The sequence below is a fragment of the Corvus brachyrhynchos genome, unplaced genomic scaffold (assembly GCF_000691975.1).
Source record: "Corvus brachyrhynchos isolate BGI_N302 unplaced genomic scaffold, ASM69197v1 scaffold80, whole genome shotgun sequence".
NCBI classification, from domain to species: Eukaryota; Metazoa; Chordata; class Aves; order Passeriformes; family Corvidae; genus Corvus; species Corvus brachyrhynchos.
In genome coordinates, this window is record NW_008236769.1 from 14679378 (window position 1) to 14706853 (window position 27476).

At 45.9% G+C, this 27476-nt stretch overlaps 1 protein-coding gene across 2 annotated transcripts; it reads left to right on the forward strand.

Moving 5' to 3' along the window:
• The first annotated feature begins 2042 nt into the window (after positions 1-2042).
• SMYD1 (SET and MYND domain containing 1) lies at positions 2043-27476 on the forward strand. Of its 2 annotated transcripts, XM_008645113.2 has the most exons (10): positions 2043-2418; positions 10755-10931; positions 11575-11788; positions 13202-13332; positions 15074-15112; positions 17784-17976; positions 21383-21475; positions 22590-22753; positions 24270-24438; positions 25862-27476. In XM_008645113.2, the coding sequence occupies exons 1-10, from the start codon at positions 2282-2284 to the stop codon at positions 26018-26020; spliced, it is 1476 nt and encodes a 491-aa protein (XP_008643335.1). In that variant the 5' UTR covers positions 2043-2281; the 3' UTR covers positions 26021-27476. The 2 variants fall into 2 exon arrangements, with proteins under 2 accessions (XP_008643335.1, XP_008643336.1); XM_008645114.2 differs by lacking the exon at positions 15074-15112 and having other exon boundaries at positions 2045-2418.

Consider the following 27476-nt stretch of genomic DNA (forward strand, 5'->3'; position numbering starts at 1 on the left):
GAGCTCCTGCTTGGCACAGGGATTTTTTTCCCCTTTTTTTCCTCTCTGATTTGTGACTTGTCTGAGATCTGCTCACAACAGTCCCAAGGCTGCTGCCGTTACATTTGATAAAATCGTGCTTTGGGTAATTTTTAGAGGGCAGCAGAGGGTGCTGTTAGTTCTCCTGTTGGGAGGATAGGGCTACTCACCCCTCAAGCCCCGAATCCAGACAGCCCCAAAGCACAGAATAATCTCCTGCTGAGGGGTCAGCCTTCCTCCATGCTCCCAAATTGGCATTTTTCTCCAGCTGGCTTTGAAATTCAGTGTTTTTTCACGGGGCTCAAAGTAGGTTCACTGCTCTAAATACAGATAGAAAAAGAAGGAATCCCTGATATCCTGGACCTACTTTGAAAAAATAGATTATTTGATATAATTATACTGTTTGTTCTGTTATTCTATTCTATTCTGTATTATTTGTTATCTGGGAACCAGAAACAGTGCTTAGTGTGATTAATGACTCAGCTCAATATAGCCACACTCCAAGTCATGTGAGTTTGAGAGGAAAAAACCAATCAGCACTGATTTTGAGGTGCTAAAGTCCTTCTGGCAATTTCTAAAAGATGCCTACAGCCAAGGGAGTAACTCGTGAATAACAGATGAGACCAGAGCATTCTGACATCACCTTTCACACATGTAGAGCATTGCAGCTAAAATTGTAATTGCTTGTAGGAGTTAATTGCCTGTAGTGACTTTTCAAGGCTGCTCAGTGTGAGCTGGGAGGCTCATGCTGATGGCTCTGGGACAGCTCTGGCCTTCCTCAGGAGGAGTGGAGGTGTCTGGCTGTTTGTGGAAGATACTGCTCATAATCACATGAACAGCCAGATCACCCCGAATTTATGGAGCTGTGGATTGATACTGTTTGTGCTTGGCACACGCGGGCAGGCTGTAAGACAGGGTATTTGTTATGATACCAGACTTAATTTGCAGGCAAGGAGCATTGCCAGAGGCTTTTAGCAAAAGGTGCTGAGCAGTTCTGTGTCTTGAAGAGCCTAGTGGTACTTCCCACTGCCTTGGAAATGTAAAGGATTTATTTTACTGCCACAGGATGTACAGGATTTACCCTCTTTATTTCTCCGCATCTCACTTTTGCTGTTAACCAGGCAGATTTTTCTATGCAGCACAGAGATGTGGGAAGAGGTTTGCAATCATTCTTATCTGCACAGTGCTTAGAGATGGAGGAGGAAACAGCATCAGGTTTCCTTGAGGTGGAGGGTGAGATTATCAGCAACTAGCCCAGTGAAGTCCTACTAAATGATAACAAAGTGCTGAATGGCAATCTGGGCTGGGTTCAGCTTTCACAGTGAGGTTCATTCTTACATATGATGGCCTTTTCTTGTGTCTCTCTGAACTTGCACTGGAACAGAGAGTAAAGCCAGGGCCTTGCTGCTTGTGACTTTAGTCTCTCTGGTGGACCCTCCTTTTCCACTCAGGTGGCTCAGATGCTCTTCCACAGCTGAGCACTGGAGGTGGGGACAGCTCTCAGGTGCTGTTTCAAACAGGTTTAGTGCATCCAAGATGGTGAGAGGATCTAAGATGTCCTGCTTGTTCCTGCAGTTTGTGCTGAACTGTTGGTGTCCTTCCAGCTCCTTCCACACTGCTCTGTACATGTGCTGCCACTGGCATTTGGGAAGTGAATTCCTCTTTTCCTGGTGGTGACAGGATGCTGGGAATGTCAAGGCACGTGTTTCTCTGTTATCCCTGCCTCTAAACACCCTGTCCATCTCTTTGAGGGTAAAAATAAAGCAGCTTTATTTGATTTCTGGAAAAAGCCAGACAACAGTGCAGGGGTCAGAAAGAGGCATCCCAGCCCTCCCCATCCCACTGTCTCAGCTGTTGCTTCCTGAGAGACAGAAGCATGTGGTCGCTAAAAATACCCTGCAAAGAGAATACACTCTCCCTCCAATGGGAGAGGATAAATTAAGCCGAGTTGTAATATATACAACTTCTTGTGGTTGGGAGAAACTTTTCCCAACGTTTTGGAGAGGGTTTTCCTAATGAAGCAGAAATCCCAGCCGTGTCCCATCCCCGCATAGGTCGGCGATATTGTGCAGAGGATCTCCGGCTCCTGCCTCCTCTGCTCCCACCCCCTTGCCCTCCTATGGGAATTGATGTGGCCAGGGGTGGGGGGAGACCAGCCCTCCTCTTATAAGCGTGGCCTTGCAGCACGTCCAAGTTGATAGGAGTGACGGGAGATTTGGCTTGCTCCAAGATACCCACCTCCCAAGCCTTGGGGTCCCCTGGGATGACCAAAGGAGGAATGGAGTCAGTGGAAGTGTTCACAACTGAAGGCAAAGGCAGGGGTTTGAAAGCCCAGAAGGAATTCTTGCCTGGGGATGTCATCTTTGCAGAGCCAGCCTATGCAGCCGTGGTTTTTGACAGGTAAGAGAAAAGCGCTTGTAAAACTCAGAGGGAAAGTAATCTCACTGCAAAATTTCATCCGACTGGTTGTATAAAAGTTTGGAGGTGTCTGGATGACATCAGAGAAGGGATCGGAGGGAAGTCAGAAGCACTTCTCTAAAGACACATTCACAGCTTGTAGTGAATGTCCTTCCCGGGGCTCAGATCAGCTTTTTCACTTTTCGTATGGTGCAGTTTGTTTCCAGGGCGTGACCTTGTGAGGCGCTTGGTAAGCTTTTAGAAATGCAGTGAAAGTTGCATGTATTCAGTGCCTCACAAAACCAGCCCCATGCTGCACTGCAGTGAACTGCTGGGAGTTAGTGTAATTCAGGTGCACAGGAATCTCAGACTGACTTTGCTGAAGTCTCTGATGGGAAATACATGATAAAAATGAGTTCCATTGTGCTCTGCTCACGTGTGCCATCCCCAGCTGCACTTGCAGCTTCATCATCTGCTGCCCTCCAGCTAGGAGGTGGTGGGGGTCAGCAAGTGACTCTGTTTCTGTTACAGAGATTTAGTATTTACTGCTGGCTGAGCTAACTGGAGACAAGTGTCTGCTTTTGCTCTTTCAAGAGACTGGTTTTAAATTTATGTTCACACTGATGTAGCCACACACTAAGTTCTGGTGCAAGGATATTTTTCTTTTCTGCTGCTTTTTTTAATCACAGCATTCACTCAACCTGCGCTGCTGGTGTGGCTGGTAGGTGCCCACTTCTGCTCTTTGAATTAGTAGGATTCACTTAAATAACCTGGAAGAGAAAAGATGCAAAGAACCAATTTCTATGTTGATCTCCTTTGGGCTAAATCTAAATTAAAGCCTCTGACACAAACGGAATTTGTTCAGCATTATAGCATGCTAACTGAGAATAGAATGTGGCCTGAATTTTTAAACTGAGGACTTGGATGGCAGCTGAAGGTTTCATTCTGAGCTTAGGAAAGTTGTAAGTGTTCTTCAAGGGCATCATGGTGAGTCCTGAGACTGAATTTTTAGTCCCAAACAGCCAGAAACTTTAGTAAATACCCTGTACACTAAGCAGGGCTGTGAGCAATTCTGTTTAACTGAGTTTTCTCTGATTAAATCAGCTCTGTTAGCGAAGTCTGGGACACAAGCAGAGGTCGTGCTGCTGTTTTAACCCCGGTCATCTTGCAGCTGAAGCTGATCAGTGCCACTGTGTGATCTGACAGTAGCAGAGAATTGGGTATTAAATGGAGAGAGCAAGAAATAAGTTTTTTGTGTCTTTCACTGTTTCCTTGTCCTTTAACTGTCAGTGGGTGAACATGATTATGAATCTTTGCCATAGCAAGAATGACACCTTTAGTTTTTATTTTAATATGTCATTGCAAGAGCTCACATTAAAAATGTCATTTTTCACTTTAAAATGTTGAGTTCTTGAAGTCTTCACCCTGAGCTCAATTACAGGAGTTGGTGACAAAATCATTTCTCCTTGATGTGTCCTTTTAGATCTCGTACTTCAGTTTCACTCGTGCCACTAGCTGGAATTTTGTGGCGATTTTCTTCAGAAGTGCCTATGGACAATTATTTCTCTCATATGCCTTATTAAAAATACTTTTTTTTCTTAAACCACTGAAACATTTAGACTTTTGATGGTGGGTTAAAAACATTTTTTGTTCTGTGTGAAATATTGCATCATGCATAGAGCAGAGCTGCCCATGCTGAGGAGCTAGAGCTTTGCTGCTTTTTCAAATGTCACTTATGTAACATGAGATAAGGGCAGAAGTTATCACTGCATCAGCTCTTAGACTGCAGACTGTGTTTTAGGCTGAGGTTTCCAACAGAAAACCTCAGATGGGGGGAGATGTGTTTCCCTGCTTCCCTCCCTTCCTCCCCATGCTGGGCTTGTTTAGCTCCCAGAGGGCAGGTCTAGATGTTGAGCAGCAAGGAGTCAAGGTAAACACAACCCTTCTCTGCAACTGTTGTGCAATAATAATGGATTCATACCCTCCTGTGACACATTTCACCCCAAAGCACTGAGTATAGGTCAGTGGTGAAACGCAGTCCCAAAATCTCCGAAAGAGAAGAAATGCTTGTTGATTAGTGCTTGGCATGGCATAGCCTGGGCCTGAGATGTAATGGAAACATACATTTTTCTTGTGGAAATCACCCTGATGCTTTTCTTACACACCCAGGGCTTTGGTTTTAAAGGTACCTCCTCCTGCTGTCCCAGGGTATTCAATTGCATCAAGCCTCATTGAATTGATTTCTGTCAAAGAAGGGTTGCCTGCATCCTAGTATTCTTTATTCCTGCAAGAATAAATCCACACCTGGCCATGGCAGCTGATTTTACCCTGAAAGAACTGCTGTTGTCTCTGCATGGATGAAGAGTTCAGGGAAGAGGCATGTGCTTTTCCTTGTCCTCAAACACACATGTATAGGTCCTAAAATTGGTGTCTATTAAAAAGGGCCTCAGCCTGCACAGGCAAACCCAAAATCCAGAGTCCCTCATCCTAACTTGACTCAGTATCTCCCATGTCTTGCTGAAAGCACTGTGTATGTGTACTATGGAAAAGGGATTCAACTATGAATGATTGCTGGGTTTAAGTGTTTGGCTCAGGTCCTACCAAATATGTGACCCTATTTTCCAGTCAGTGATCTTCTGTGTGGCTGCATAGGACATGCAGGCAAAGCAAAGGTCATTTTGAGATTAGCAGGAGCAGCCCTACAGAGATACAACACAGTTGTGCTCTCTAAAACACAGCTTGAAATGGAAATCAGGCTGGGATATCAGCCACAATTTACCTGGCCAATAACCAGGTGGTCAAGTTTAAAGTCAGCAACAAGTTACACGTGGGAGCTTTGACAAGCTGCCAGGCAAATAAAATGTGATATCTGTACTTACTGCCCAGAAAGTCAGACCTCAGGGTTGCTGTCACTGCTGGAAGCTGCTTGGAGAGGCTCTTCCAGGGCAACTGGATATCACAGCACAGACTTCAGCCTGACTTATGTATGTAGATAGAGATAGATGCACAGAGAGATGCAAGGAGCTGTTGAACCAATTTGGACCTGAGGTTGTCACCCCACTGCACTTTATAGGTGTCTGTCTTCCAGTAGGAGGCTGAGTTTGAGAAGGTGTGGAGATTTTATTTTGCTAGGAAAAGGAGAAATGTTTTCTTTGACAAAACTCTATCATCAGATGTCCCTGCAGAGCCTGACACTGGACTCCTGTGTCCAGACAAGTGAATCCAACACTAAATGCTGACATAATCAATGGAACCCTATAATGTGCAGTGAGCACAGACATCTACGTTTGAGCTGAATGAATGAATCTACCTTTGAACTGAGTGTGGTGGTGTTACCTCTACTCTGACACAGGGGGTACACATGAGCACATCTAGGTGTCTAAATCTACAGGCTGCATCCCACTCTGGAAAGCCCCTGAAGGTCACAGGGACCCTGGAAGTCCCTAAAGTCGTTAAGGCTGGTGAGGGCTTGTACTCTTCAGACCAATGATGGTCATCTGAGCAGCAGTTTCTTACACAGTGTCAGAGAGTTTTAATCTAGAAGTACATAAAACTCAAAGAAAAATGAGGTTCCTATAAACATCAGTCAGCTCATAGTTAGATTTTAAGGCCAGGGTATGACTCACTAGGCTAACCCTGGTCATTGGAGGGGGGGTTGGACTAGATGACCTTTAAAGGTCCCTTCCAACCCAAACCATTCTTATTTTATGATTCTATAACTTTGTCCCTTAACCCAGTGTTTACTGGATGTTGACTCCTGTATCAAGCCTGTTGCTTCTACCTGAATGAGAGGAGGCTGCTTAAAGAGATGGTGAATACTGATTAAAAGGGGGTGCAGAACTCTGTGTGATTTCCAGGATAAAGCGTAGACACAGCCTGATCTCTGTTTGATTCAGCCTTGCTGTTATCAGCTGAAATACTACTCTGAAAACACCACTGTCAGGCCTGCTTTGCTCTGAAGTAGAAGCAGAAAGCTGGAAATACATCTCAAGCAATTTTTTGCTTTTGTTGCGGTAATTTTTCAACTTGCAAAGCCTCTGAGCCTCTCACTGAAACTTTCTCTAATCCTTCCTCCCTCTTTGCTGTCTCCTTGAAGAACCCAGGTCTCCTTTCCTCTGTCACCTTCATGGTGACAGCATTCCCAGTGCCTGGGCTCAATGTACTGTATGGGACCTTCTCCTCTGACACATCAGTTGGCTCTCAAGCCTGTAGGAGCTTACATTTCCTATAAGCAAGGGGATGCCTCATATGTCTCTGTCAGCCTTTGCCAAGAGAAGGTTTGCTCTTTAACCCGCGGGGTTTGAGGGACAGTAGTCAAGGAAAACAGTGTCGTGTTGTGGAAAGCCAAGATCATCTGAAGATCTGCTGGATGAGTGATCTGCAAATTGCTAAAAACTGACATCATGCAATTTTTGCACTTCTTTTTGATGTATGAAAGAGGCTGAAAACATTTTCCGAGAAAACATGGGGAGCTCTGTTATTGTAGTTGAAATGACCTAGAGATATAAGAAATCCAAAATTTTCCATAACAGCATGACTGAAAAGATTGTGGGAACAAATTCGCTGAGTTGATACTGATAAAAACTGAGAGCTAATGTGATCATATTCACATTTTAAAAAATGTTCTGGGGTTTGATTTCTTTATCATTATCTCACTTGTTCAAAACTTTAAATAAAACCTGGGAGAAAACCTAGCTTTTTTTAAAGAAAACCTCCCCCACACCTCTAAGAAGAGGCTGGGAAATCTTGTAATGAAAGACTAAAAATAAAATAGTCACAATTTATTCTAAAATAAATCCTCCACTCAAATCAGAAAAACTAGGATATGTCATCCCTGACATTTTAAAGGAGAAAATACTAAGGTCAAACCCTTTTTAAAGTAGCAAACCCATTCTTATGCTAATAATTAATCTTTAGGTAGCAGGTGCATTTCCTTAGGCTGTTGTTTTTAATGAAGTGTTACAGCCCCTGCTTTGAAAGCCAAGGAGACTTTGCCTACATCTTAAGCTGTTCTTATGCTGTTCTCTGTAGCAGACTGAGGAGAGAGTTGCCCTGCCAAGCAATAATAAGTAGGACTTAGGTGTGAGTTAGGCCATCTGTGTGTATCACCTGTGATGCACAGAATAGCATGAACCCATGTTAAATAGTTTGTGAGCTACTCACTGTGTCCATCAGCTACTCAATGAAATCCTCCTCTGTTCTTTGCCCTAAAGCCATCTCACCTGGCTTTTCCAGGCCAATGAATGAGATGTTGTGGGTGCTGGATGGCAAATGTTTGGGTTGTGCATGTTTCAGAGATGAGGCTAATACATTTCCTGTGACAGTGCTCAGCCCTCTGTCCTGGCAGGTCCAACAGACCTTAATCTGTCTGAATCCAGTCCAAGCAGTCACAAGAGATATTTGCTTCTTCTGCTTTCACTGTGAGCCGTGCTTGCAGGAGCCATGGTTTAGTTGTCAGTGCTGTTACCTCTTGTATTTGTTGGCTGGCACACTGAATCACTGCTTTTGTCCTTTAATCCTGCTACACTCAGGATTAGCCGTGGCTGCGCCTCTCATCTATGTAACTCCAGAGAACGTGAGCCCTTCAGAGTTCAGCTCGGCTGATGCTTGGGTGGGAGGCCAAGGAAACCTGAGTCTCCCCAGAAAGTCATTCAGTGAATCTGTCAGTGGCATCTGCCCTCTAAGTCAGTCCCAAATCCCTGACCTGGCAAGCTTGTGATGGGCTGGAGGCATCACTGTAGTAAGGAAGATCCTGCTTTTGGGCAGGGTGAGAAGCAGTTCTCACTATATGTGGAAGAGGGCAGTGATCACCTCAGAGGCCACGGCGTGCACAGACACAGCAGAAAGCAATTGTGTTGTTGTGTGGTAAAGCAAGGGAAGCTGAGCAGCAAGAGCCAGGGGCTTCAAACCTCCAGGGTTCCTGGGTAGGTGCCACAGCAGAAGTCACTGCCCCAGGGTTCTCCCCAGGAGCTTTGAGGCTGCCTGGCCATGCAGCATCCTGACGTGTGGATGTGGGCTGCTCTCTGTACTGGGAGGAGAGGTCTGGGATACCTGAAGCCATTTTGGGTTGTGTTAAACACTTTCTAGACCAGACAGAGGTTTTACAGACCAATGATTTCCACAGGCTGAGAGACTTAAATTTAATCTCAGGCTGCTTCACTCGGAGAACCTTAACGCTGCAGAGAGAGGAGGCTGTGAACACTGCGAGCCTTCGGTGTCTGGGTGCTGTCTGTCTCCAGGACAGATGGTATCAGAACCCAGCCAAGGGAGATCCCCACTCTGCCATTCCCTTTTGGGCCATCCAGCTCTGAGCTCCTCTGACACAGCAGGAGTTTGCACAACTGCCAAGGGGCACCTGGGGGATTTAGGTGCTTGCAAATGCTTAAGCGATGTTAGTTGAAGATTTAGGCAACAGATCTCAAATACTTGTGTCTCCTGACTCTTTTACTGTTCCAAGAGTTGAGCCCAGGTCTCTGGAGTCCTGGTAACACACTGTATCAATAAATCCAGTCTTGTTTGACACCATTTTGGGGCACGGAGGATCCCATAATGGTTTTGTAAGAGATGCAGTATTTCTTACACCTGCCAGTCAGATTAGCCATGAGTAATTGTCTCTGCAGTTTCAATACCACATGGGCTGTTCCTTTGCTTTCTCAGAAAGTCTTGTATAACTTTTTTAGTGCATTTCTGCATCTCCTCAGAAATGAGGGATTTCCAGAGCTCATGGTAGGTTCTGCCAGCCAGGTTTGCTTTGGAAAATCTGGACACCCTGTGCAATAAACAGCAAAATGCAAAGCCAGCATTTCAGTATTTTTTGGTTCTCAGGGAGCAAACTGAGGGGAGAGAAGCACCTGTTGGAGGACTTGGGTTTTTCTGCACCATGCTCCCTTCCAACCTGTCATTCCTCTCTGCAAGGAAACTTCTTTTTTTTTTTGCTTTCTGACTGCCCTTAAAACACCCCAGTGGCAGGAGGGACCCCCATTCCCCATGTGAGATATCTCCCTGTGCTTCCTGGTACGACGTAACCATGTGGGTTTTATCAGCTCTCTGGCTCTGCTTTGCCTTACAAGGAGTGTAATCTCTCTTGCACCTCTCTGTCCCCCTGACCTGACAGCTGACAGAGCACAGCCTCACATTTCTCACGAGCTCTCAGCTTTTCCATTTGACAAAGCAGAGTTGGCTGCATCCCCCTTCCCAGACATGCTTCCCCCTGCCCCATCCCAGGTGCTTGCCTTGCATTGGGCGCCCTCCAGCACTGCTCACTTGCCTAAATCTCATTTTCCAAACCTCATTTTTGCACATGGTTTTGTCTGCTGGGGGTCATCCTGCTTTTAAATCAGTGGCCCTCTTTATCCTGCAAGAGCCAAGGCACACGGTAGATTATGTCAGCAGCTCACATATTTTCACAGAAAAGAAAATGCATTTTAAATGGACTGTGATGTAAATATGCATATATATGTGTGTATATATATATATCTATGGGTATAGTAGAGAGGCAGGACAGTCTTTGGGTTGCATTCTCAGGGACTGTGAGTCTGATTCCTGCTTGTGACTTATCCTCCTTATGGGATCATCAATAATTTTTTTATTTCCTCGTGCCTCAGTTTCCCCAGTCTGTGTTACGAACAATGATAAATGTGCCCTAGACCATGAAGCCTCTGAGGTCCCTGAGCTTTTTGCAGTGAGGAGAAGCTCCCTTCTGGCACCAGCAGTGGCTGAGTGATGGGAATTTGAATTCTCCTGTACTGTCAAGCCTGGCTGGAGGCCCAGAAGAAGTGGGCGGTTGCCTGGAGAAGCAGACAGCTGGAGACACCAAATCAGGCAGTGAAAAGCCTTCTCTAGCAGCAAGGGGAAAGTCCCAAAATTTTTTGGACAGGAGACGAAAGTGTCTCCTCCTCCTTCTCAGTGAATTAAGTTCTAGGAGCAACAGCTGGACATGTGAAGGGGCTTATGGGGGAGGTTTTCCCTCAGTCTGGGACCCTGGACACTCTCAGAGGGAGGATGTGAGGTCAGATTTCTTCAGCAGTATCCTCTGACGCACCCCTCCCTGGGTCTGGGTTATAGTTACATGCATACAATTGAAATCCTCTTTTGAATCCCCCAAAGATGAAATATCCCTTTTGAAGGAGTCCCAGTTACTCCATGACCATTTAACTTACAGCAACAGCACTGGGCAAGAACACAAGGATTAAGCTGGGTAGGATGTTTCTCCATCCTCCCCAAAAATCATGAAGAGTCCGTTTTAGTGGCTGCAGGGAGCCCAGGGGTGCAAAGCTGGCGGGATCTTTGCTGGGCAGAGCTGGCCCTCGCTGATCCAACGTGTCCTTCTGTCCTTCCAGCCTGATACACGTCATCTGTCACACCTGCTTCAAGCGGCAGGAGAGGCTCCACCGCTGCGGGCAGTGCAAGTTTGCCTATTACTGCGACAGGACCTGCCAGAGAGCGGCCTGGCTCAACCACAAAAATGAGTGCTCTGCCATCAAGAGGCACGGCAAGGCACCCACCGAAAACATCAGGTGAGAGCTGGCCCCGGCAGCCCGGGAGAGGACAGGGCATCCCGTGGCAAGGAAGAGCTGGGTGGCCTGATTTGAGCAGGGTGGAGGTGGGAGAAGGTTTAGGAAAGTCCAAGAGCATGCTTGAGTTGAAGGGATAGGGACCTGGAGGAGCATCAATGGTGCAAAGGATGTGCTATTTTTTTCTCAGTTCTGTGCCCCAAAAACTCTGAACATGGTGAGGCAAACCCACCCTGGATAGTTTAGAAGGTGTGGGAAACTGGGGAGTAGGTGGAAAAGTGAAAGAGGAGATGGGCTCTTCCCCAAGTTGCCTATAGGATACATTAATTTGTCTTCACGTTCTGGCCCTACCATAAGAAAATGAGAGGGATCCTCAAGGAAATGGGAGCATTTGTGGAGGGCTTGGGACCTGGGGGTCTGTTGCACTTCTCCAGGTGAGAACACAGGTGCCGGGACAAAACCCTGCATATCTCCCTTTCCTTCAGAAGGCTGGGGATGGTGACCATCCATCACCCATCTGATGCTGAGCCTGTCTCAGTCAGTCTGCCTGCACACCCTTTCCCGCTCCAGGAGATGAATTTTGATGGTCCTTTGTTCTCTCCTTGTGGTGGTGGTGCTGTAACACCTGTGGCTGTCTCCTGGCCAGGCTGGCTGCCCGCATCCTGTGGAAGATTGAGAGGGAGGGCAGTGGGCTGTCCGAGGGCTGCCTGGTGTCCATTGATGAGCTGCAGAACCACGTGGACAGCTTTGGCGAGGAGGAGAAGAAGGAGCTGCGCATGGACGTGGAGAGTTTCCTGGAGTTCTGGCCACCCCACTGCCAGCAGTTTGGGATGCAGTTCATCTCCCACATATTCGGAGTGGTATGTTAGAAGGGTGGGAGTGCAGATGGGGGAGGGTTTGTAATGCCAGCTTTTGGGAGGAACTCTCCAGCAGGTCTGATTTGAGGATGGGTGACTTCATCCCATTCCCCACCTGCTTCTCCTCTGCACTGACACTGGGAAACTGAGGCATGGCAAGGGCTGAAACATTTTGGCTGTCTAAACATGCAGACAAATTGTTTGCTGAATCATAGGTGCTGCATTTTCATCACAAGTCCCACTGGGCATCTCTCTGCACCTGGGAGAGCTGAGAAAATCTAAATATGTTTTTTAGTAAATAAATCTAGAATATATTTGAATATAGCAGATCTGTTTTAGTAAATACATTAATATCTATTGATACTGTGTGCATTCAATTTTTTGCATAGCCGTAATATATAATAAAATCAGTAAAAAATACTCAATATATTTAATAATATCCATTACTAACTTGTTAACTACAAAGTTTTGTTCTCAGTGTAGCAGGGAGGGAAATTCCAGTTAAGGCTGAGTTGCTCTGCTCCCAGCCCTGGGTGTCCCTGCACTATCCCCTCAGCTCCCAACACTGCCAAGAGGAGACACATGCTCTGCTCACCCCTCTGCAGGGGCTGCTGTGCAAGACAAGCTGGCCTTTGCCAGTCCCAGTATAGGGAGAGGACACAGCATCCTTTGGTACCCACACCACAAAGAAAATCCAGTCCACTGGACACAGGGAGACCCTATGTGCTAGTGACCAACACAGCTTCTCTGTGGAGAAGCAAGGAAGTACCGAAAATCTACAGAATCAGTTCACAAAGGAAATAAAACTATTAACCGGGTAAAATAATCAGTGACTGAGTTAATTATTTCCTTTGGTTTATTCTATCACATTTTCTCTTTGCAGATATTGTTTATGCTTGTGACTGAAAACTGTTCTGTTCCTATGTGATAATAGTGTATTATATAGGAAAGTAAAATAATTCAGTCTTGGAATATATGTCATGCAAAAGTCATCATTCTGAAAATTCACAGCAAAGACTAGTAGCTGCTTTTTATGAGCTTTGAGGGCAACCCAGCAAACATGACTGATGACCAGGTTGAATGCAGCAGTAAAGGTTAATTTCTAACTGATACCTATTTTCATGAGTGTGAACTTTGCTTTCTGCTGGAATTGCCTCAAAATCATTTTCCTGTGACCTTTTTCTGAATTATTTACAGGAACCAAATATATGGAAATCGATGCACGACCAAACCAAATTTATCTTAGACCTCCCAGGTGAACACTGACAGCAAATACTCCATAATGTTTACTCAGCTCTGCCTTGGGCTGGTCCTTCTGCATGAGTCCTGCTTTGCTTCTCTTGATGTTTTATCCTGACTGGAGTGTTTCAGCTTTTTCTCCTTTAATGCTTCTTCCTGCCTGTGTTTTGGGACTAGATCAGCTGCAATGGCTTTACCCTCAGTGACCAAAGAGGACTGCAGGCTGTTGGTGTGGGAATCTTCCCCAACCTCTGCCAGGCCAACCACGACTGCTGGCCCAACTGCACTGTTGTCTTCAACAATGGCAAGTGAGTGGATTTCTTTCGTTTGGTGCAGCAGGCATGCATCCTAACAGGCAACTCAGCAGGCTCTGTCACCCCCAGAGTCAGGTCCCTGCCCCAGAAAATCTATTCTTTCTTATTTCCTTCTCTAGCTCAGGAAAAAAAGCCTGAACAGTATTTTCTTGCTAAAGACAACCTGGTTTCTCTCCTTGTTATTTAAAAAATTATCATCTGATACACTGACAAATACACCAGATTTGGCCCCAAATCCAGCAACCAGCAAAGAATTTTTCCCTGGTTTCTTATCAGTTTTGTAATTAGACTCAAAATAGGTAGATAAAGTAGTGAGTAGCTGTTTAACTCACCCCTCATATTGAAGCTTCATTTATAGATAGTTAAGGAGTAATTCCATGGAGTAAATTATTAAGAATTATTCTAAGTCCACAGTCCAAGAGTTTCTCATAACCGAAGCTTGCAATCAGCTGTGTATCAGTATCTGCTGGTGTGTTTATAACCATTCCTAACACAGTCCCCATCTGGTGAGACTGTACCATCCCAACTAATCACTGATTAACTCTTTAGCAATGAGACCTTAATGACAGAAGTGTTTGTTATCTGCAAGCAGAGTCACCTGCGAGTGCAGGATGCTCTCAGCCTCTGGGCATTCCCCATTCCCACCCAAGTCCTGTAAGAAAACCTCTGCAGGACAAGTGAGATGGAATAACATTCAGTGGGAAATGCAGGGATGTTTCAGCAGAGCTGGGAGTGGAGGTAGCCCACAAGAGGAGTGCTCTGCCCTTCCCAGTTTCCAAGCCATGGCAGGTATAAACTGCTGTTGATTCAGAAAGTTGCAGTGTGTGCAAGACATTAACTGTGGGAAATTGCTTGCCAGAAACTGCACAGCCACAGGATTTCCTCTGAACTTTCCACCGTGATTTTACAGCTACCTGTCTTTACTAAACTTTAGTGCTCTAATTTAACCCCCCCATCCCCAGCCTCTCCTTTTTTGACTAACACATTGCTTCTCCACTCCAGTTATCACTGCTGGTTTTCCCTGATAAAACTACACCAGCAGCTGGTAAATGAGCCAAGAGAAAACAAAACTGCATTAGGATTATTACCTTGGTGGGAAATACGGTCTGATCCAAAGTCAGGTTGGAGTCTGTACTGTGATATCCAGTTGCCCTGGATTGGATCCATAGTGGGGTGGTGGGAGAGCCACTCCAAACAACTTCCAGCAGTGGGGCAGGTAACCAGCAGTGATAACAACCCTGACTTTCTGGGTAAGTACACGAATGGCATTTATTTGCCTGGCAGCTTGTCAAAGCTCCCACATGTATCTGGTTATTGACTTTGAACTTGACCATCTGGTTATTGGCCAGGTAAATTGTGGCTGATATCCCAGTCTGATTTCCATTTCAAGCTCTGTTCTAGAGAGCACAACTGCTGATGTCAGTGGAGACCTTTCTGTGCAGGAGATTTAGTTCCTGCCAAATGTCAGGAGCAGGTTTTGCACATTCCCTGACCTAGACCACTCCTAAACTCACAGTGCCAGGGCAGCTCTTCATCAAGTTCTCTATGGCCCAGTGATGGACAGTTTGGTCCTGGCAGCTGCATAGCAAAAGGGAAGTTCTCACGCAGTGCTGCAGGAGCCAGGAACAGGGAGCTCCCTTGTCTCCTGTCAGTACAATGTCCAGTGCTATGCCATGTACCCATTTTATTCGTTGTTGTATGTGTGTAAACCGCAGGTGTTTGTTTTGTCTTTCAGTCATGAGGCTGTAAGATCAATGTTCCACACACAGATGAGGTGGGTTGGTCTTGAAAGCATCATTCTCCTCCCTGTGCCCCTCATGCCCTGTGTTTAATGGAAAAGATGCAAAGACCCCAAGGGGCTCCCTCTGTTTGCACCAAATTTCACTTTCCCTGTTTTCTAAACTTCCCTCCTCCCCTGTGTAAAGCCCCACTAAACCCAAACCTCACTTAACTCTGCATTTTGTAGTAAATTAGAATGATAGTGGTAATACTATGACTGTTTTCCCCAGGGTGAATTCCCTGTCTGCCTTCCCACCCTCTCCCTTGGCTTCCTCTCTGTCAGTATTTCCCCTCTCCACTCCTCATTTCTCCTCCCCTGACCATGGCAAGAGCATCAAAATCAGAACAAGGTCTCACTAATCTTGTGCAGCCCAAAATAAAACCTTGCATATTAGGAGATGAGAAATGACTGTGCTACTGACACACTAAATACTCCACGTTTCTTCTGCAACAAACTGTGCCCGAGGAATGCGTTGCCTACAGTAGCAGTACCATGAGATGTAGGTTTCAATTCCTTTTTATCATAATCCATGATTAATGTTCCACCTTTTAATGATGCCACTGTTACCTGATCCGAACTAAATAAATCACAAAAATATGTGCAAAAAAATGTCTCTGCTTAACTCATGGCATTTGGTATATTATAATCAGTGTTCTTAAGGGGACACTGTTGTGTTTTAAAATTTAATTTCAAGTGGGCATGGAGTTTCCCCAAAGAAGATGTGAAATACATTTGAAGTGCTCTTCTTCACAATTGAATCTTATTCAGTACGTTATAGATAGGGCCATAAAAAATGGGGCAAAAGTTTCACTTCTGATTAGCATTGCTATTTGGGGCAATTTGAGTTTTGAGCTATCAGGCACTCGCTGTGCCTGTGCTTGCAGCTATCAAGGTCCCTGCTGCTCATGGCAGACACTGGGGAAAGAGCCCTGGACAAGCTCAGTGGTGTGCTCCTGGCTGACAGTGGCTCTTTAACTACAGTATTTAAAATATGCCATGTGTTTCCTGGCTTACCCCAAAGGCAATCAATCCCCTCCGCACAAGGGATGGCTGCTTAAAATAGTCCTACAGTGCTTGGGCTATCAGGGGCATCATGAAAGTCAGAGGCTTGCTTTTGCTTCTCTGGTTGCATGACTCACTTCAACGAGCATCCTGTTAAGTGTGAACAAGAATGTTTATAGTGTAAACCTTTAGGATGGGAATTGCTCTTTTTTATGCACTTCCTCCTGGAGGAGCAGGTTGCACCTCTCTCTGTCTGGCATTTTCCCGTGGTTGTGACATGACTAATAGCTGCTCTTTGTGACAATGGCATGTTTAGTGATAAATTTTGTACAAAATATGTTGCTGTTATGACAACACCCAGAGAAGGTCAAGACCAGCCGAGGAGAGGAATTTTGACAGCAGCTTTAGCAGAGCTGGAAGACTGAGAGCAACACCCATGGTGCTGAGAGCCTGTAACAGGGATTCCAAGGGAAATAAAAGGGAATTACAGGAGAACTACAACCCCTTTGCAAAATCATGATCACAGAGAATAAGTCATGTCCTCCCCAAAATACTTACTTTTAATGCACCTGGTGACACCTGTGAGTCCTCTGCCACCTCTGCCTTTAGTGAGGCTTTTGTTGGGTTCCACCTAAAGCACCTCATGTTCAGATGGGAGCCAGCAGGTCCCCCTGAGGTCCATCTCAGGGCAGACATGGACATTAAACACATTGTTGAGCTCACTAGTAGTTGGGAGAGGAGATGGACACAGAAGAACCACCTCACAGTTTGTATTTGATGGATTTTTTCCCAATTCTGGCCAAATTCTCCAGCATGTTTAGTCCCTGCAGCTGAGAGATGGCCCAGAGTAACTGGGAGATTCAGTGTGTAGAGTGAAACAGCACAGGAATAGTTCTGAGTGCCCACATTATTTAAGACCTTTTGCAGGGAATGACATGAGAGAAAGGCAGGTACAAAGGTCTGGCTTTCCAAATCCTGTCATCAGGGGCTTGCCGTGGATTTCAGTAAGAGACTGGCAATTGAATTGTGGTAATAGGTCAAATGAGCTATTTGAAAATAGACTCTTTCCAGATAATTATTTCTAAGCTTTTATGTGGAAATGCATGAACATGGTGAAAGCATCTCTTATGCAGCACCCAGGGGGAATTTGTCTTAACTTTTCAAAGTGAAAACAATACCGAAGGCAGCACAGCTCAGGATCTGGGAGTATAGCCAGGGGTGTGTGGGTAGCATGCAAAGCAGTACTTAAAAAAAGACCCCAAATCCAAACTGAGCATTTTGGTGTGTATTTCTGATCTCAGTGAGGTTTTTTTCTGGTGACATCTCCTGCAACAAAATAAAAGTTGATGTCTAGGTTCAGCCCCCATCTGGATAAATTAATGAAGCCATAACCTGTTTATAGCTCAGACCTTTACACATCCCTGCCAGGGACTTGCAGAGGGGCAGGAAAAACTGGTGTGAGTGTGTTCTTGCTCTGTATTCAGTCAACCAGACTGCTGTTCACCTCTGCACTGCCTCCCTGAAGACTTAAAGCAGTGCCTTAGGGCGAGGGCTCACCTCTGCAAGGCAGGGCAGGACACAGGATTTGTTCCTGATGGCTCCGTGGCTCCACTTCTGCTTCTGCTGCTTCTCCAAGTGCACATCCCACCTCCTCTGCCCTCAGGATCGAGCTGCGGGCTCTGAGCAAGATTTCTCCAGGGGATGAGCTCACTGTTTCCTATGTGGATTTCCTCAACCTGAGCGAGGAGCGGCGGAAGCAGCTGAAGAAGCAATATTACTTCGACTGCACGTGCGAGCACTGCAAGAAACAGCTCAAGGATGACCTGATGCTGGCAGTGAAGGTGGGGGAAAGCAAGGTATGGTTTGTCCTGCTGTGTCCAAAGCCAGTGGTGGCTGCATCTCCTCCACCAAGGTGTCTGCAGGTCTCCAGGACTGTGGTTTCTCAGCACGGGGACACTATAGGAACAGAGTCAGATTTTGGCAAGGGCATGACTAATGACAATAGGTAAAATGAGAACAGAACTAAACTTTGATTGGACACACCACCAATTCAAGCCCACCATGCAAGGCCAGCTTAATCCTTACTATGCAAGATAAGTGCAGTTTTTAATTTAAAAAAGCCCCCAGAAGGTGCCTTTAACCTAAAAGTCCATCAATAGACAGAATGCAAAAATACTGGAAAATTAGGTCTAGAGCTAAGAAAAATGCTGGCATTTAGATCGTGGTTGGGTGGTGTTTTTGTTGTTTTTGTTTGTTTGTTTGTTTGTTTTCTGAGAAACTGCAAGGGAATCTACATTTTGAGCAGCAGAAAGAGAAATGTGTTGCAGGTGATTGTGGTGACAGGACTGTTTGCTGCTGAAGCTCTGTGGTTTGTACCATCACACCAGCTCCAGGAATGTGGGAAGCCTGAACATCCAGTCCCTCTTTGCAAAGGCCTGTCACAGGGAGTTTGCACCATCGCTTGACGTTTCTGTGTGGTTGCTGTGGGCAGATTGACTGTGAGGAATTAACATGTTTAAGTGCTCATTTTTAAGTAATCTCTCTTTTCCTGGGAGGTCTCACAAGTCATCGAGCAGGAGGGTATAAGGCTGCGTCTTGCTGTTGGCAGTGGGAAGTGCTCCTTGGTCAACTGCTCCAGTTTATGAGTGTGCTGGCAGCTCTAGGAGCTTCTTTTTAGTTCCTCTACCCAAGGATATAATTGCTCATAGTTTTGTGCTCTCTGGCAGTGTTAGCTTGGGGGGTTTTCCTCCTGCAAGCCTTATAAAGTGAATAAGGGAAGGGAAAGCGAGGCAGGGCAATTAAATATATCATCAAGTCATTGATCTGCACTGTTGAGCAGTCACACCACGAATCACAGTGCAGCCCAGGGAATGATGTGGAGCAGGTGGGAAACCAAACAGAAAAGGTGGGATGAGGAAATGTGACCTCAGACCAGCAGTGCCACCAGGAGAGGCCCAGTGAGAGGCACCTTCCTGGAAAGGAGCACAGAACCCTCAGCCTCCCGCTCAGGAGGTGCCAGGAAGCCAAGCTCAGTCTTGGAACTCTTCTTTCAGAGAGATGGCAGCCAGGAAAGGCTGATTATTGCAGAGTGTAAATCTCTCCTTGAGAAAGGTTTAGAGAAATATTATCAAGCTGATATAAGGGAGCTCCCTTATGGGAGATAGGACATGGGATAGAGGACACCCTTTCCTTGCTGGGTCAAGTTCTCTAGTGCAAAAGACCCTGCTTTATAACTCCATTTTAAATTATCAAGCTTCATCTTACAGCTAATCCTGGCTACTGTACTTCTCCACTTACAATATAAAGCTGTCCCAGAGCTCAGTTCTCTGATGCAGAAGGATTTTTTTCTGGCTTTCTGCAGAAATATTTTTGAACACATTCCCCAGTAGACAGCACAAAAAGATTCCAACTCTCATTCAACACCTGCTATCAAGCCTTGACTGAACAGTGAAACCATAAATCACAGAACGATTTGGGCTGGAAGGGACCTTTTAGACCATCTCCTTCTGTCTGCCCTGCCATGGGCAGGGACACCTTCCACTAGGGATGCACCATCCCCTTTTGGTGAGCATTAGAGGTGCTGTGTGCCACACAGCAGGAAAACACATGCTTCTGGGGGAATGTCCTCCACAACCTGAAGTGCTTGTGCAGAAAAAGCCTGTTAGCATGCAAGGTGCATGATTTCAGCTATTAAAAATACACCCCATCCACAGACAATAAGGATCCAGGCTGACCTCACCCACAGAGCACGTCGGCTGGGTCGCATTTCCTGAATGCAGGCATGCTTGCCTGGGAGCAGCAGCGCTCACAGCTGCTTGGAAAAAGTGCTAGGAATACACGGGAGATTGACAGCTTCCATCCTCAACAGCTGCTCCGACCTCCAGTCCTTCACCTCTTCCAAAGAGTAGCAAAGTTCCCATTGTTTATAATGGTAACAGACTTACAAGTCCAGTAAAGGCAAGGGAGGATTTTTATTAGACAAAGCCACCATGGAAATGCTGTTTAAGGTCCCTATTCTGGGAGTCTTGACTCAGACAGCCCAGCACTGATGTTAACATTGCCTTTGGATGTACTCTGTGCCCCAGGGTACCCTGTGTGCTGCTCAGACAGCTGCCCAAATCTGATTAGCTACAATAGCTTCAGTATAAGACTATAGAAAAATAAATCATAACGCAAACATATCCATAAATAGATGGGAGGAAAATGGCTCTGAAAACTACTGGTTTTCCCTCAATACTAAACTTTGAAGAGGATTTCCCAACTAGATGCATTTCAGATTCCTCAAAAGTCTAATTGACCAGGTGTAGGAAAAAAGACAACAGGAGAGTCCTATAGTCCTACAATCTTTGCATCCTTCATTGCAATGTTGGGTCTCTGCTTTTGATCTACACCCAGAGGTCCTTCCTGGCTGCTGGCTCTGCTGTGTGTCTCCACACCAGGCTCTTCCCAAAAATTCCTGGAGTCACGTGATTGTGGGCTGATTTCAGGTGTCTCATTTGTGAAAAGGAAGGTCATGATAGCTAGAATAGATGGAAAATGCAAACTTGAAGGGCTCAGAGAAGCAGAAGATGAATGGTTGTGCTGGATATTATGTTATATTTCAGTATTAAAGCAAGAAAGAAGAGGCAGCTAATTATGAGCTCATTAGTGTTTTGACAGGTGTTCCTAAATGTGCTTCACCTCTCTAAATGCATGGTGAAACACAAATTTCTTTGAGGTGTGCAGGAAAACATATTTCCCTCTCTGGGTGCAGCTGGAATCTGAGCTCAGCCATCTTAGGGTGTTTGGAACTAATGACAGCAATTCTCAGGGTAGGTAAAATTCAGGGATCTTTCCTATTCCACCCATCTCTGACTCAAGAGCCTCATTTCTCTCAAGCAGCTGTACTAGGAACACCTGATACTCACCAGCTGGTGGCTTTCACAGCCTCTTTGGTATCTAACAAGACCTCTCAGTGGCAGGGTGAATTTCCAGAGGGGAGGAGTGGCAGGGAGAGTTGAGGAGCCCAGTCACACTTGTCAGAGACATGGCCACTACCCGGATGGGCAACACTCTCGCTGAAGTCAGCAGGACCCATTTCAGCTCATTTCAGCCTTGGGCAGGTCTGAGGGACACGCTGGCACTTTCATCCAGCAGTAGGAATTGGGTGATGTGGGAGACATCCCACTAAGCTGATTGGGGCCAAGCACGCTTTCAACCAATATATTTTGGAAGTGTGAGGCAGTGTGTTTTCCTCATTGGTTTTCCTAATGTTGTCCCCAGCCCTCTGCAGACACGGTGAAGGAGGTGATCCAGCTCTCCAAGGACACGCTGGAGAAGATCAACAAGGCCCGCATGGAGGGACATTACCACGAGGTGAGTCCTGGTCCTTTTGCTCTCTTGCTGCACACACACTGCCCAGGAAAGCAGGCCTTGTCCCCCTCTACATTTGGGATTTATGGATGAAACAACCTCCCCATTGCTGCAACCTGAATATCCCCATGTGCTTCCTGCCCTCCTGGAAGCTCAAATTGAAGAAGCTGACACTGGTTTCTGCCCTCTGTAAAGGACAACCGTGTCTGAGACATCCCAGACTAACTTCTTTTGTAGTGATGACACAAGGAGATTCAGGTGACTTCAAGAACCTCTGACTGACACGGGTGCTGAACCAAGGGCCTCCTGGTGAAAATCATGAGTTACAGGGCAGGTGTAAGAAGTCAGCTCTGCCAGGTAGCCTCACAAAAAGAAGGACAGTGGGTTTGAGAGCGGGACAAGACTGTCAGGGGTCTTTGCCTGTGTTGATCACTTCAGCACCTTGTGTTGCTCATTTGTCAGGTGCTGAGAATAGGTGTGTGGTTTGGTAGAAACATGTCCCATCTGGGGCAACAAAGGCAATGGGTGACAGAGCTCAAGTAATTTCTTTTTTTCTCCCTCTTTTGCTCACCCAGGAAATATTTAATTGTTCTCCTCAGAGAGCACTCCAGGTTGAGTAACAACCTCTGGGTTTTAACTGTCTTTGGGAAAAGGCTGAAGCCTAGAGCAGAAATCAGGACACTGAATCACGGCTAGGTCAGGCATGGAACAGTGCAGCTCTGTGTCTCCAGCCCCAGGGGGTCACTGAGAGTATTCCTGTCACCAAGTGCTTTCAGGAGGCTGGGTGGATGGCACTGGGGTGTAAGAGTCCTGTAGGCACTTGGTACCTGACAGTACCCAGCCTCCTGGAGTCTTTCTTCTGAGCAGAAGACATCACGTTTTCCTCACCAGTTTTACGAGTGTAACCTTGGAGAGAAAGCTTTGAGTGCCAATCATTTTGCTCGGCTGATGTTTCTTAACAAATCAAAGCACATCCTCTCTTCCCCAGCCTTCACAGAGGCTGACTTGGCCTCTGGGACTGGTAAGGACTGTCCAAACCACAGGGCTTTGGTGTGGCAGCTTCAGGCCCAAAGTTGCTTGGACTTACCCTTCCTCTCCCTGCTTCCTCCACGCTCAGGTTGTGAAGCTGTGCCGTGACTGCCTGGCAAAACAGGAGCCTGTGCTGGGGGACACGAACATCTACCTGCTGAGGATCCTCAGCATTGCCTCCGAGGTGCTCTCCTACCTCCAGATGTTTGAGGAAGCAGCTGACTACGCCAAGAGGATGGTGGATGGCTACCTGTGCGTCTGTGCCCTACTTCTGGCAGCTCTCTGTGCTCACGCAATGTTAAGCTGTGTGTTACAGGAATAATTTTCTTAATCTACTCCCATCAAGGCAGTGGTGATGAAATTCAGATGGGGACTTTTTTGTACCACCAGACAGACAGAGACCCCTTCTTAAATGCACAAGAGCTCCCAAACACCTTGATGTACTAAACTGGAACTGGCAAATGGTTTAGGAACATCTTTCTTTAGCCTTTTTGTTTGGTCTCAGAAGCATCTCAAGGCTGCCCTGATAGCAAGACACAGAGCCTCGGTGCAGGACAGAGAGGCTGTGACTGCAGGAGATGGCCTGTTCCCTGCACCCTGCAGGAAGGAGAGGTCAAAGAGGAAAGAGAAGCCATGTCAAATGGCTGTCACTCAAGACATTCCCTCACTCTTGAATAGTACATGGGTTTTGTCTTGGCTAATTCTATAGTCCTGTGCTAAAAGCTCAGTGAGAATAAAGAAATTCAGATTTAGTTCACATAGATCCAGGGTAAATCTCACATTAAAAATTATGTGCTTTATTATTACTGAGGTTTTATGACAGGAATGATGAGTATTTAGCAGGAAAAGAAGAAAAATAATGGAAACTGTAGAGAAGAGAGAAAAGCCCAATTCATCGTATCATTCACTCTCCTGCTGAGACCATCTCACACTCATTGCTTGTCTTTTTGGTCAGTTCTACTCCAAAAAGCCTGTGATATTTTGTTCTTTTGCAGAGGGGTGACAGAGTCACCTCCCTGGCTTGCAGGCCTGACAAGCAACTTCATGTCCCAGCCCTGGCACTGAACTAATTGACTGACACAGAGGAAATTCCTTCCCCTCCGTGTTCCTCAGTTTCTCAGGCCACGGTAGTTTCCTTTCTTGCTTTAAGTGCCAATTCAAAATGCCAAATAAGCCCTTGAGGGCAGGTTTTCAGCTAAGTCCAATCAGCTTCTAACTCTGCTTCAGCTTTTAAAGTTGGATGCAGAGGAGTGGTTTCAGTCTTCCCACCTTAGGCACTGACAATTCCCAGGTGTAGGGATGCAGCTGCAGAGGGTGAGATGAACATTTCTGGAGTTTCTGGAACCACCTGTTTCTCTTCCCACTTTGAATGAGAAACTGGTGATTTTTGCATTTTCACTGCTCCAAGTGTGTCAAGTTAAGTTGGTGCCACCTGAGCTGTGGGGTCAGATCTGGGTTCTGTTTGTGCCAAAATAATGACAGAGATTGGTATTCTCTTGGCATAAGATGACAGACCTTGGCTTTCTGCAAGCCAGATGTTGAACTTTCCCAGTTCACATCCCATCTTTCACAACTTGTGCCCCTGTACAGCTCTGTCCTTGAGTAATGTGTCCCTGACCCTTTCTAAGAAGGGAACATTTCAGGGGAAAAGGCTGCAACAGGCTCTTCACCTGAGTAAACTATCTGCTCTTTGGCAAGCATATCATGTCAATGACACTTTTGGGAACCCAGATTTCTCCTGAACTAAAATTACCCAACGTTTTTCCAGGAAAATATACCATCCCAACAATGCGCAGCTGGGGATGGCCGTGATGCGGGCAGGAGTGACTCACTGGCATGCTGGCCTCATTGAAGCTGGCCATGGCTTGATCTGTAAAGCCTATGCCATTCTCCTGATAACCCATGGACCTTCCCACCCAATTACCAAAGACCTGGAGGTAGGTGTCATCTCCTGTCATCTCTGTTCTCTATCTGGACAAGATTAGAATCAAGCTGTGGAAACAATCATCCGTAAGGGCTGAGAGATGTATTAAGTGCTGACTGCTTCATACTGGTGCTGTGGCTTTATCTAGATTATGTTATATTCTGCTGGGAAATGCATGTCCTTTCTTATTGGAAATTTTCTTCCCTGAAAAATACCTCTTTTTCTGCACCAGAACATACATGAGAAATGGCAGCTGAGCCCCTGACTCTTCTTTGAAACTGCTGTGCCCAAAGACAGAGCCTCCTATTCTTTCAACAGCCCGATTTCACTGCTCTCAGATGGATGACATTGCAATTTGAGTACATCAAATTACATATGGTGGATGTTTACCACCTGATTTTCTTTACTGGTGTCCACTCTTCTTTATTTACCACTCCCCATTCCTCCTAAGCAGCAGTGTATTTTTTCCTCAGATGACTGATGGCTGCATTTCCTAGCTTAGAGTCAAGATCTTGAGATCCCAGGGAATTACATCTGCTCAGATGTGAGGAATTACTTACAATTTCAGCTGGGAGTCTATCATTTCTTTAGCCTTTAATTCACTTGATGTGACCTGTTGGTTTTATAGCATTCTCCTTTATTACTCCCGAAAAATTATAGGATACCAGATGAAATCCTTTATTGATGTCTTAGTCCCCATATAGCAGAGCTATAACCTTTATTAGTGCAATTTTATATCTTCAGAAAAATTAATATCTACTACCTCAAGCCAATCTGTTCACTGTTTCCATATGTGTAGCAAAGGATGAGACACAGCACCTCCATTTCTGTGTTTCCTTTCACACTTTAGGAGGAAAATAGTGGATATAAGGCACATGCTTATCTCTGTGCTCCTAAACAAAGGGTTGAATAAATGCACAGAGGGGTGTAAAAATGTATCCTAAAACCCCTTCTGATCCTCTGCTGTAATGCAGCACTAGGAATGACTCTGGTGATGACGAATCCTGGGGTGTAAAGGGTGCAGCTGTGGGACTGAGCATCCCTCTCCTCCCACCTGAGGTGACCCCCACCCTGGTTATGAGCCAGGCCCAGGGTGTGGATGGGAACTGCACTCACTCCCTGGCTCTGCACAGCATCACCTCTAGGTTCTGCATCGGTTTTGGGAGCATGAGGCTTCCCAGTAGCCTGTGGAAAAGCTGCATGCAGGAAAGGTTGATGCCTTCCTCAGTACACAGGCAAATGGGGTTGGAGAAAGAACAGAATATCTGTGTCCAGTCAGCTTTGGTCCTGCTGGTAGGACACCGAGGGCACGGTGCCTCAGTCATTGCATGGCCTAGGACATCCCCTGGGGACAGTGCCTGTTTTCTGGCAATGTTTTATTCACTTGCTTCGAGGCCCCCTGCATCACAGGGTTTGTAACCTGCTGTGTCCCTCAGGTCATGCGTGTCCAGACGGAGATGGAGCTGCGCATGTTCCAGCAGAATGAGTTCATGTATTACAAGATGAGGGAAGCTGCCCTCAAAAACCAGAAGATCCAGGTCATGCCTGAACCCAGCAATGAGAATGCACCAAGCCTCTTCCACAAAAAGGAATAAACCCTGAGCTTGACACCAATTCATGCCTGCTGGGTAACATCACCTGTGGCACTTCCAAACATTGGGAATATGATACAACAGTGTGATATATCCATAAGGACTGTTTCCAATGGCACAAATCTGACAGCATGGACCTGCTGGGGGAGCATCCTGAAAAATCTTCAGAGGGCTTAAAGCAGAAGAGGTCCTGGCAGAAACAACACTCTTTTTCTATCACTAATGCATTAAAAATCAAAGCAAAAAACCCTGTTATAAAATTATTTACATTTTTATTGGAAGCCTGTTTCTCTCTAGCCCGTATTCTGAATTCTTTTTGTTACATTTTAATTGATTTTTTCCTAAGGGGTTTTATCACTTCCTTGGGATGATATAATTTCTTTCCAGTAGTGTCCATGGGATGGTAGAAGTGGGAAGCCAGTTCCAAGAAGTGTTGTGTACACCTGTGGGCAATGAATGCAAACTGAACAAGACCCACCCAAGGTGGTGTTTTGTGTTAAATGATATTTTTCTGATGAAAAACTGCTGGAAAATGATTCTGCAGCTGGCACAGGTGCAACATCAAACTGTAGGCTCTTTGCAAGTGAGACTAAGTGGAATTCTGACATCAAGATAAGTTAATTGGGATAAATTATTCTCCTTAGTTACAAATCAGAAAATGTCTGCAGTGATGGACATGGGGCCGTGCCAGAAGCCACTTGCTGTGGTTTGATGCACTGGCTGTGTGTATTGCTCTAACTGGGCAAGCAGTTTCCAAGGAGGGCATCTACCTTTTCTCACCTTCAGGGTGAGCTGGGGGCTCTGATGCATTTCAGCACCTGCCTTTAGACTTAGGTGCCTAATCAACAAAAAACTGAGGAAAAAGGGATAGTCCATAGATCAGCTGCCAGTGTACAGCCAACAGAACTAAGGAGAAGTCTAATGACTAAAGCTGGATTTCTAGATGAAAAAGGGATTTGCTGTCTCACCATCTGTCTCAAAATCCTGCTAATTTCCTGCAGACTTTCAGTGACATCCAGGAGAAGAAAAGGTTTATTCAAGAATCCCCTACTTGCTCTTCAGCAGCGTAGAAAGAAAACAAAACCAGGGCTTTTCTTCTCTGATGTTTCTCAGTGATTTTGCTGATGTTTCTCCAGATCTGAGTTCACTAAAAACCAACATCTGCTTTTTAGGCACTGTTCAGCTAAGCCCTTCCATCTGTCTGTGAGGTGCCTCTCTGCTGCCCTGTGTGACAATCCATACTGGTTCAGTTCTTGGCCTGAGGATCAATGTTGATCTGTGATATGAAAACCTTTCCTGGGCAGAGAGGAGTCCTGGCAGAGATGCATGTGAGAACAAATTGGTCCTTTGGTGGCATGTGTTGGGGTTTCAGAAGGAGGTGGGGGGAGCACTTGTGGTGTTTTCCTAACATCCTGATCAGCTTTGAGAGGTTGTAAGAACATCATCCCAGCTAGATGTA